Source organism: Nymphalis io, chromosome 8, assembly GCF_905147045.1.
Source record: "Nymphalis io chromosome 8, ilAglIoxx1.1, whole genome shotgun sequence".
Lineage (NCBI taxonomy): Eukaryota > Metazoa > Arthropoda > Insecta > Lepidoptera > Nymphalidae > Nymphalis > Nymphalis io.
In genome coordinates, this window is record NC_065895.1 from 10589265 (window position 1) to 10602202 (window position 12938).

The window sequence follows — 12938 nt, forward strand, 5'->3', positions numbered from 1 at the left end:
TTAAGATATTATTATTATATAAACAAAGTACACGTAAAATTGCTTATGATTATAACATAAAATGTTAAAATATATACTTATCCGATTATAATATAAAGATTAAGGTTTCTTTTCGAGTAACTAAAAAAAAACTGCTTGCAAGATTTTGTTATAAGTATCTTGGGATAAGTCATCATTTACAATCTGATAAACGGCACTAACGCGCAAAAATATTTAATTTTATATTTTTTATCATTCTTTGTTAAAAACATGTAAACCATAAACTTATCTAAGAAAAAACCCAAAACTCAATGCAGCACACGACTATGAAATATTAGAGAGTAAGATGCGATATTTACTATAACATTTAAAGGACACAAGCATAAAACAGCGTACCTGTAATTCGGTTTTCAACATTATAATAATACTGAGAGGTTTGAGGTTCTTAAGGAAAAGTGCTGCTGCTTAATACGTATTTATACAATTAGCTATAAATAGATGAAAAATCATCATTATTTTACAGGAATTCCTTAATAAGCACCTTGTAAATTTAATGAGCAAACAATATAGCGGGACGCATTGCTAAAATATTTGAACAGGCTCTGAGTCGAGCATTTCGTTGTAATAGCACTATAATAGTTACTGCAGTATGCTGCAATATGCTGTGTTAAGTTTAATAAATTGACTGCATTTCTTGTATGAATACTAGTGCATGCACAAATGATACAAACTCATAACAGTTCTCTCATAGTATTTTTTATTCTCTCGACATTATATTCCTTCGTAATATTACAATAAAGACAAAAATAAGACCGAATAAAGCGGTACTTTCATAAAGTCTGGTAATTCCTCGCTTTGTAATCTTGATATCAAAGACACCTTCCGTCTCCAAGCACCATTTATGAAAAAAAAGCAGGCGGGGAAATTTCTTGCAAGAGAAATGCGAATTACGGCTAAAAGGCCCACAATGGTCGAATATTCAAAACAATTCCGCTACCTCCACCCGGATTAAGGAAAGGGATTTGTATTTTTCCTCATAAGAATAATGAAAGCATCTAGAGAGAGATAAAACCAGATAGATAGCGTAACAGTCTCATAATTTACTTAAAGTGTTGTTTTAATTGTTACTACATACTTGTATAAAACCGGTTGGATAAGTTTTTTTTTTTTAAATTGTCTTATTGTCTCAGTGTGCTCTTTTATGAATATATCAGTTTGGTAAATTGTTTTGTTTCGTCCGATTAACCCATACTGTATTTGTGGTACGAGCGCTTGACGTCACGTTACGTCCTCGATTTTTCTATCAAGCGAGGGGCATCGGGTCACATCGGATCCCGCCGGTTCGCAAATGTCCTGCGCATGCGTTAAAATTGCGCCAATTTTGCGGCTAGCGGCCTCTACCGGCATTTCCAGTCTCCTTTTGGAACGAAAGAGGGATGTTGCGTCGCGCGAGAACGTACCCGACGAGAGATGTCAAAAATTTGAAAATGGATTAGTTCGAAAATAACGAGGCGTCAGAATTTAATTAAAAAAAATACCGCGTTCACGATTTTATTTAGAGGTTGCGTATCGCGTATTAAATTTAAGTGTAGCACTTAGATTAGTTTAAATGTCTTAGGAAATTATAAAAAATAGTTTTGAGTATATAAGCGTATATGGTGATATTTAGTTGCAGTGGTCGACGCGTTAACGTTATTGTGGTGTCTGCATAGCCTTGACACAATTTCCCGCGCTAGAGCTTCGACCTTGTTTTCAATTGCACTCTCTTTGAATCTTGATATTTGAAAACACGGAAGCTATTAAATAAGTGTCGCTTAAAATATATTAAAGTGTGTGATGTTCAACAACTGTGTAATTATTAATTTGTTGGACATTTGATTTTATTGATATAATTGACTAAGAAATTGCACGATGATGACTATAAGATGATATTTCGGTGTCTATTATAAATTATGAGAAATTACGAAAATAATTTCGCTTAAACGATGTTGTGACCATTCCAGTGAGAAAACTGAGGCAAGCAAAATGATCGTTTTAAAAGGTAAGATACGAATATATATGTATTTATTATAATTATTATTATATTGGCATTAAAAGCTACTTATTAAATGTTTTTATTTAGTGTATTTAGTGATTGGACTTATCACCCACTATATATTAAATATTTTTGGTAGTGAATTTAGATAAATAATATCACTACACCAAAATAACCAAAATTATATATTTTTATTGATTAATTTAGAATACCTACTAATTAATTGAACTGACCAAAAATCGTATAATTCATCTCAAATGGTCTAGAATATTTTCATTTAGAGAAGAGGACTGCCATATACGAATAAAACTTGAAGTAAGATTTAAATATCATTTATAAAATTTTAAGTATATTTTGATTGAACTATAAAAATAAAAAATAAAAATGTGTGTTTCGAACGTAATGTTGATATATATATATATAAACAAGAATTATTCCTTGAAAATAATATACAAATAAAAAGGGATAATTGTTATAGTAACCAGTGTGTTTTCTAAATGTAAAGCGTAGTTCCAGTTTGTTATTTAAATTGTTTTTTTTTGGTAAAATTTTAATTAATTTCTAAACAAAAAATAGTATTTTAAATTGGGATAACATTGATAACGTGAGAGTTATTTATTTAGAAGTTAAATTAATATTAAATTGTTACATAAATGTATTTATAGTTATTTAATAATGGTTTTAAAGAACATGTAATTGAAATTAATTTCGTATTTGATTGATATACAAAGTTGTTCTAGTTTAATATCTACGGATGAAAACAATCAAATGCTTTGAAGGGGGAAATAGGCTCTAACAAGCACTTGATTGCAAACATCTATAAGACAAGATAGGGGGATGCTCGTTTGTATGGAATTATCATTTATGACTTGTGTTTACAATTTCTTTTTTTTATCGTTGGTAGTAGTTTTTTTTATTATATATAGCACATGTTGATCATAGTCGAAGATCGCAAATTCAAATCCAGGAAAGCGTCACTGAATTTCCATTTAATTTAGGCCATTAAATTTAAACGTGAGGAATGTATTTCTTAAAGAACCATCAGCAAACTAAAGAGGATCCCATCACTGATTATGTCCCAGTATGTACAGGCTATATTTTTTAATTTTCTTCAGAACCTGTCAATGTTCACCCAAGATTTATATAAACTAATAGCTGAGTATATAAATATGAATACTTGCTTCTGTTAGTATTTTATACGCTTTGTTCATCTGATTTTGTTGAAATTTTGTGCATATTGCATATTGTTGGCATTTGCATAAAGTTTCGAGGACATATCAAAACTGATATGTAATGTGGTATGATCAACGATGTTTAGCGAATTTTGTCGAGTATATTTAAACAAGGAAAATTTAAAGTGACAATGGACGTTTCCATTATTTATTTAGTAAATAGCTGCATAATCAGTTGACAAAAGGCATGTAATGTTGTTTTTGCTTCATCGTGTACGCTTTATAAACGTATACGACAGTCTTTTTCGCATAAATCAATGATTTCGACCCTAGAATCTAGGTATTTTTCACTTCAATTGAGCTTACTTATTAACAAAGTCAACCTAGAATTTAAAAATAAAAATAAAAGAAATGACGCAATAAGCCGCTGTTTAGTTTACAGGTTTAAATGGTGGCACAATCTTTCATTCATTATCAAATAACTCGGCTGTCTTTGTTGAATTCATAAAAAATATTATAAACAATTGTTTCTAAAGAAGTAAAAGTAAAGAAGTAAAAATCTTCTGGTAACTTTTAAGTGGAAGAAAAATAATTTTGATGTTGAGAGAATATGATCTATATAATAATAATACTATAAAACGATTTCTTTTGCTTACACAAATATTACAATTTTTATAATGATAATCATTCATGTCCACCGAACTATTTCGGCCACAGCGGCCATCTCTAGCGAGGCTAGCCAACCTTGCGGGATATTGAGTGTACAAGTGCGTGTGCAAACAAATAACAAATCGATGGGACAGTAGTTCGTAGCGTCTGAAAAGAGTTCAGGCACAGGACCTATGTATTTACGTTCTTTTCGAGGAATGGGAATGTAAACACTGCCAATAAAATTCCAATATAGTTTTACTGGCCCGATCCGGGTTTTCCACCCAGGACCTCAGGATCTGCAGTCTTATAAGATAGACCAACGAGGCACTAAGTTTTTATTTTGTATAAAAATTTTATATTGGAATCATAATAAGCGATTAAAATATCGTTTGTGTCGATGCGTTAAAACGGAATTCATCCAAAATTATATTTGAACTAGAATTTCAAAGGAGTTTAGCTGAATCGATCCGAATAAATGTGTTTATACCCGGAGGTCGAGCAAATGAAGCGAGAGCGTAGCTTAGTCTTTATGTGCCATTCCAATTTATACTCGTAGTGGTAAAAAGACAATCTTGAGACAATCTGTTTCTTCCCCTTCGTTAAAAAGGAACTGCTCTTTTGCCTTACTAACGTTTGTATTTAGTTCTTTTTTTAATTTTATAGGTATTTTGCTGCTATGATCTTATATTCTGTTAATCTGTGGAACAGTTTGTCAGTTGACTTAGCTCTCTAATTTTAATAACGAAAGCTATAACAATACTTACATTTAATTGCTTTGTGGTTTTTTAAATTAAATTTAAGCTTTTTAAAAATGGTTTCTATTTTGTCGTAACTAGAGTTACGTATTTTTATTATATATTGGAATGTGTAGGCATTCCATTATTATATTCACTTTCTACTAACTTTTAACTTTTTTAAACGTTTTCTTTTTCTAATTGTAATCTGTGTTTTCATATGTAATAAATAAAATAAACAAAAAAATTAAAAGCTAAGAATGTCAGTATCTATATTTAAATGTACGAAGTTGTATTTAAATTATTATTATCGTATTAAAATTTTGCAAGTATATGACTGTAACTTGGATAAAAATATAATACAATAATTTGATACTATATAATATTATATATATATATAAACAGCCTGTTAATGTCCCACTGCTGGGCTAAGGCCTCCTCTCCCTTTTGAGGAGAAGGTTTGGAGCTTATTCCACCACGCTGCTCCAATGCGGGTTGGTAGAATACACATGTGGCATAATTTCAATGAAATTAGACACATGCAGGTTTCCTCACGATGTTTTCCTTCACCGTCAAGCACGAGATGAATTATAATCACAAATTAAGCACATGAAAATTCAGTGGTGCTTGCCCGGGTTTGAAACCACGATCGTCAGTTAAGATTCACGCGTTCTAACCACTAGGCCATCTCGGCTAATTTGATACTATCGAGATCTAATTACAGCGAAACTTGTCAACTTTATCTGGTCGAAACGTGTTTTTTTTTAATTGTATTAAACTTTATAGTTATTTCCTTTATATATAGTTTCCTCGAGCTTCTTTGAAAATATTTTTATAACTAATTATTTCATCATCAAAATTATCTTTTTATTTATGTTAAAATTGTTTTTATTATTCTTCATATTATTCAATTCCCATAATTAAATTTTATAATATCAAGAATAGTAATAAGGATTCTATGAGCTGTTTAATGTTAGTGTAACATTCATACTATTTCTCTTACGTAATTCTAACGTCATGTTACGTGAGTTTCTATTGTTTTCTAATCTAACATCAACGTGAACGAATAAAGCTCTTTGTTTTCCTTGTCTACGTTAAATGTATAGCTATTATAATTTTGCAACAACAAATAAATATTTGTTCGAGAAAATCGTTTTAAGTTTTACAAATAATTAGACTATCGAAAATGTCATATTTAGGTCTCTCATAATAGGTTTATATTCGCATAAAATTATTTCAAGGTAGTGTACTAATTACATTAAAAAAACATTAATTCCTGTTAAATTTACCAACCGCGTCGCTTTCATTGTATCTGAGAATTTTATTAGCTTAAATATGAAAAAAATGGACTGCTTAAATATGAAATGGATGCATGAATGAAACTGAAAGTTTTCTTAATATTATGCTTAAACTAGAACTCGCAGTCACGGTCTCGCCCGTGAATTATATAAAAATAGTAAGTTTTAAGCGCTACACGTTCGTGTAGTCCTAAATTATGTAAATTTCAAAATTTGAAGCTATTATTATTCTATAAGTACTTTAAGATTACCACAGATTATGATCGTGATATTAAAAAAATGCGACATTGGTTATAAAAATATAACACTTAAAGGATACACGCATCAAAATAGCGTATCACCGCAAGTCAGTTAAAACATTTTACAAGTGAGGTGCAATGTGATATATACGGCTGTTTTTATTTTATTTTATTATAACTATTGCTTAAATAACAATAAATAAATGAGACATACGAATATTAAAACTTTGATGCTATAAATATTTTTTTTTAACTTTTGCTTAATAGTTTTTAGGAAATACGAGAGTGGCTGCAGACTGCAATGCCTTTCATTGCATGGCAGCTAGCTAAGGTCAGAAACCTGCAAAATGTCTGGGGTTTTGACCGCTGATTGGGTTCACCTTTTTAACCTCTGCAGCTATGAATGTTAGTTGATATTTTATTTCATAAACGCTTTAGTAACAGCGGATATATTTCTCTTACTTAAAATATGTCTCTCTAAAAGTACGATCATGAATAAATAATATAAAATCATTAAAAGTAAAAAAAGAATATCCCTTAAATATCCCACAGCTGGACAAAGACCTTCTCCTCTTATTAGGAAGAGGCTTTAGACCTGGAGCGTGATGGAACTGCGGCAACACACACTAGACACACGCAGGTTATTAATGATGGTTTCCTTCAACGCTGAGCGTGACAATAATAAACATAATTTAGGGTAAATTATATCCATTACCAAATTTATGCGACTAATTTGGATTTGAGATCGTAATTTTAAAAAACTTGAGTTTGTGCCATATCGGGTCTATTATGTGAAATAAGTTCTACAGTTTTATAGGAATAAAAACGAAGTAGGTACTTGAATTAAATGACAGTCCCTAGACACACATTTACTCTTTCAAGCATGTTGATTGTTTTAGGTGTAATATACTTTAAACTTTCATGAATGACAGGAACCATGGTGTGAATAATGTAACGGAACATTTCATATTCATGAAGTGAGTCCGCGGTAAAGGAGTTTAATATTATAAGTGAAATGTGATGAGAGGACATTTTGTTTAGATTAAGCTTTGTATATCTACCCCATTATGGTAAACTGAAAATATGTATAATAGTTTCATAGGTTAGTGGTTACATCATTTTTCACGTGTAAAAATAAACAGTACAGTACAGTAACAGCCTGTTAATGTCCCACTGCTGGGCTAAAGCCTCCTTTCCTTTTTGAGGAGAAGGTTTGGAGCTTATTCCACCACGCTGCTCCAATGCGGGTTGGTAGAATACACATGAGGCAGAATTTCAATTAAATTAGACACATGTAGGTTTCCTCACAATGTTTCCTTCACCGTCAAGCACGAGATGAATTATAAACACAAATTACCGCAACCGCAACAACCTGTGAATGTCCCACTGCTGGGCTAAAGGCCTCCTCTCCTCTTTTTGAGGAGAAGGTTTGGAGCTTATTCCACCACGCTGCTCCAATGCGGGTTGGTAGAATGCACATGTGGCATAATTTCCGTGAAATTAGACACATGCAGTTTTCCTCACAATTTTTCCTTCACCATTAAGCACGAGATGAATTATAAACACAAATTAAGCACATGAAAATTCAGTGGTGCTTGAACTCCCGGGTTTGAACTCACGATCATCGGTTAAGATACACGCGTTCTAAGCACTAGGCCATCTCGGTTGTATTCTTCTTATCTCTTCTCAATCTTATTATACATATATTCTCAATCTTGTATTTGTAGAAATAAAAGAAGATTGAAATGGAATATACAAGTTGAAGTTAGATATTTCTGTCGTGTATATATAAAAAAAATCTAAAACGAAATAAATTACATTTATCAAATATTTATATCCAGGTTGCGGTCCGTAGTCCATTATGGTAAATTGCAACTAAAAAAGGTAAATCGTTTCCAGTATTGATGTTTTTCATTATGCTTTTTATAACAGCGAAAAAGAAGAGGTACTAGAACGATTTTTCAGAAATAAATGTATTTGTTAGAATAAGTGATCTCCTATAGCTAATAACTAATATATGATGTAAAATTATCAGGTTTATAATAATAATAATATCCTGGGACATTATTCACACACGGCCATCTGATCCCAAATTAAGCAGAGCTTGTGCTATGGAAACCAGACAACTGAAATAAATGAACTGAAATAAATGAAAAATATTACAAATAGTATGTAAAATAAATTGTCACCTCTTTATCAGTGTTAAGAAATCCCTTACAGTAAAAATTTCATCTAAGATATTATTATAAATCAAACTAACCGTACAGGGGACAATATTAATGGTATATGCTAGCTTGGCTAAATTTTTTAGTAGCACCATTATATTTTTCAACATTATAATACATTATAATAATCTATGACTCATCAGATTGTATTCTAAATAAGTATATATAATTACTTCTTAAATTTAATAGATTGTTTTTTTGTTATCCTGTAGAATTTTGTAAGATGAACAATTCCTACTTAGAACACGATCGATGAATTGCTTTAAGTTATATGCAACTATAAAAATTATATATTATTTATTATATAATATTAATTACATATTTTCAATGCATTGAAAAGATACACGTATTAAAACGACGAATCACCGTTTGGTGGTAGGGTTATTTTCATAGCGGAAAGGGTTATGTGCAAGCCCGTCTGGGTAGGTACCACCCACTCATATTTACCCACTAAGCAGCAATACCTAGTATTGATGTGTTGCGGTTTGAAGGGTGAGTAAGTTAGGTTACTGCACAAGGGACAAATCATCTAAGCCCCCAAGGTTGGTGGCGTACTGGCGATAAAAGAAATGGTTAATATTTCTTACATCGCCAATGTCTGTGGGTGGTGGTGATCACTTAATATCAGAAGGCCTCTTTGCCCGTCCTATAATATAAAAAACCTTTCCCTCAAACGGAGATAAGGTCCAGTGGTGGGAAATTTACAGCCTGCTACTTTATTTTTAATAACAAGGACATTATTATACAAAAGTTAAATATATATAAAAGTATAGCCAAAGATTATATATTCTATTTATATAATTGAAATGTAAATTCCAAGTACGTAAAATGGAAGGAGATAAAAAAAATGCCTTACCAGTCATAATTTAAGCTGCATTTCGGGCTTTTTATTTCATTAATTAGTCCTTAGGGTTTCTCGTTAAAGCAAATAACGGATACATTTTAATAAAGAAATTTAAGGTACCAATATATCTGAGTATTCCTGAAGTGATTAATATTATAAAGTGCTGTTATCTTATACATTATAACTGCCATCTCTTCGTAATATATATGGAGTAATGCGAAGTACTTTATCTGTTTCTGAAAACGAATGTGTTTGTCTGTTCGTAATGGAGCTAAAATGTTATATTCGCTGTAGGTATATTCGCAATGTAGAATTATCCTTTTTATTTTATATTTATTATAATTTCAAAAAACAAAATACACTTAGTCGAGATTCAGCATTTTTATTAAAGTTCTTGGGTTTTTTTAATATTATATTTTCATCTGACTTTATAAATCAGTGGAGGTTTTACGATTTCTCGGATACGGCTTTTCGGAAACCGATTTGGATGATTTACAAATAAGTTCTATGGAAGTTGATCCCGAGTTGATCTCATATTTTTATACGTTTATTATATCGTTATTCAGAAAATTGGTAAAACCGTTATTAATAGATTTTCAGGGATGTATGCGTTAGTTATCAGAAAAACTGTTTTTATGTATTAGGTGGTAAAGCAGCATGTATATATGCCATCATATGTCATCCGCTACATGAGGCTTACCTTACGATATTATCCTTGAAATGAAAAGTATAAAAATTCAGTGGTGCTTACACGGATTTAAAATTGTAATCATTGGTTAAAATTCACCTTTTCTAACCACTGCGACGTCACTGCTCTGTTTTTGTCGTTTGAGAAGTATCGTGAAAATCTATTTAGATTGTTTACATTGCATTATATTCATACAAAAATGGACACAGCAGCCTTTAAAGATTATATAACCTTATAAGTTTATAAATGGTAATATCCAGGTCTGCGACTATTATTTGTCACATGAAAAATATCCGTTGTCACTTTTTGTAAGAGACATTATTCTCTACTTAAAACAACAAATATTTAACCCCAAATCCATGTTTATCGGTCGAGTTTACCCTAAATTATTGTCTCAGTTTTTCGTAACATAAGGCAGTAAAGGCAGACGGAATGCAATAAAAATGTTTTATGGCGGGAATTATCTGCACATGTTGTTTGTTAGGTGCTCCTGCGACAATTTGAATCTGCTGTTTACTTTACAATGAATAATCTTTCAAAGACGGTTAATATTTTAAGAACCCTTTAATGTATACCAAGGTATGATGAAGATGAATTCCTCTTTAAAAACTTCGGTCACGGTGGCGGTTTTAATGGAGTCAACATTATTGTGATGAAGTGTGCGAAGAAATACAGGTGCACTATTAATATAATCTTATGAAATGATGGGACAGACTTTCGACTCAAGCGCTTTCCTAAAGACTTTACGTGCTTTCCAAGGCACGGTAGCCTTAAAACTGCCAATTTTATTCAGGATATTACAGAGAATATCCTTAAAAAAACCCAATTAAGTGGTTTTGGTCATGCCCGGGGATCGAAACAAAGATCTCCCGAATCTTATAAACTAGTCACTAGAACAAGAAGTCAGTGTAAGCCAATTTTATATTTTATTAAGTTTCTTCTTAAGGAATAGGAGTAAATCATTCACGCTCGCTACTGCTATGCACAGCTTCTTGTATAAGATCGTCTCTTATTCAGTAATAGCAAGTTAATATCCAACCAAAGCAGAGCTAAGGGAGACCTCTTCTGCTAAGCAGATATATCGATATTATTCTTTTGAATTTCATCATGTCAAAGTTCTCCTAATTCTTTAATCCACAGAGTAAGTGACTAGACTATAATACATTATATTTTAAAGCACATTGGGACCAAATATTGAATGGATTTTGGTGCTTAAAATGTTCTTTTAAATATGTTTTTATATCAAATGATGACAATATTGTTCATATAATGGTTAGTCGATTATCTTTGGTATAATAGGTTTAGGGCGTTCAGTCGTTGCCACGACTTAAGATAATTCTAAGTGAGAAACCTGTCAACTTAAGTTGGTTGTAACTGAAGCGTCAGAAATATAGAGAATCATCGAGGCCTTAATCCGCAAATCTTGTTAAGAAGATCTAAAGAAAATGATTGAAAGCAAATAAATAAATATTATATAAGAAATGTATCGCTTTCTCTCTGTACTAATATATTTGTTGAGCATATAAAATAAAAAACGACATTTAATTCACAGAGCTTTGAATAAAACGTCGGCTGTTTGGTACAGCTTTGCGATCCCTTACGTGTAATTTCCTTTGTTCTGATTATTGATGTTTAGCTTCACCTTCGGGGAGCAACGCTATTGGTCCAGTTTAAATTATTACCCTCCAGGGACTCTATAAGCTTGTATCCTTCGATTGCAATAATTTCAACGACACTTTGAAAGAGATTTTATTAAGACATTTATCATTACTTTTATTTGATAATATTTTCGTAACAAATGTGTATCTAATTAATGATAGAATCTTTACAAAGAGATATAAAAATAATTAATAATTACACATTCATTTACAAAAAATCCTAAAAATGTCGATGGGCGTACGATATTATTTGTTTATTATACTAAAGGTATTTCAAAATTCTCTTGATAAATCTTTATTCCCAAGCAAAGTGTAAAATTGTGTAGGATTAATTGTATAACGGTCTACAAGATATGTATTTAACTATAAATATACTGATTAACATGAAAATGTATTATTATTATATTATATATTATTATATATTCTTGAAGAACAGTCTTTATAGGACTTTATATAATATGTTCGTTAGGTATTGGACGTTAGCTCAGCTGTCTATGCCTACATTAACTGTTCAGGAGTTTGATAACCTGTCCGCTAAATTAATAACCATCTACGATGTAACGTGCCATACAAGAGGATCTGATATAGTCAATATTTATAATAATTTATCGATACAAAGAAAATTCTCCAGATATGGTTTATTATTTTGAAGGAATAGATTAATTTGCAAACCTTTTAGAGTCTTTCTTAAGACTAAACATTTCATGAAATCCATCTTTTCGTTTATTGAATAAAATTTATATAAATAGTTATTATCTATAATGATATCGTCGTGACCGATTTCAGCCACGGCGGCTAATCTCCGAGACCGGTGCTTTCCGAGGCACGGGAGTGTACACACTGCCAACTTCCAGACTCCGGGCTGCTACTGAGAATTTTCTGACAGAAAAACTCTATAGCTTTTTATTGACCCGACCTGGGAATAGAACCCAGAACCTCCGGATCTGTGGCCTTACATCAAGCCACTAGACCAACGAGGCAATCAGGCCGAGGCAGTATTATCTATATAAATACAGTAAAGCTATTCCGTTCTTGTAGACTGAAAACTTACCGCTACATAGTCATGATGGCGAAATATCAGAAAGAGTTATCTAATATTTTTAATAATTATAATATTTTAACGCATCAAAATAGCGATTTATTCTAGCAGTTTTGAAACAGTTCACGAGTGAAATGTGAATTCATGAAGTGAATTCTAATATCACTGCTGGAACTTTGACATCCTTATAAATAAGACTTCCCAGTTTTTACAAATAGCTAAATAATTTAATGAATATAATAAACTAGTATAAATAAAACTCGAAAGTGATTTTTCTTATAGATATTTGAATAAAATACATTTGCATTCCCTTACTACAATATATGTTATGTAGTAAATAAACACAAACAAATAGACCACAATAAGAACCTCTATT

The 12938-nt window shown here is 31.3% G+C and overlaps 1 protein-coding gene across 1 annotated transcript in view; it reads left to right on the forward strand.

Annotated features, from left to right (window-relative positions):
* Nucleotides 1-1415: 1415 nt before the first annotated feature.
* LOC126769950 (uncharacterized) overlaps nucleotides 1416-12938 on the forward strand; it is a 148353-nt gene continuing 136830 nt past the window's right edge. Inside the window, exon 1 of the mRNA XM_050488983.1 lies at nucleotides 1416-2020. Coding sequence (XP_050344940.1) covers nucleotides 2005-2020 — 16 coding nt within the window. The 5' untranslated portion in view covers nucleotides 1416-2004. The remainder of the gene's footprint in view (nucleotides 2021-12938) is intronic.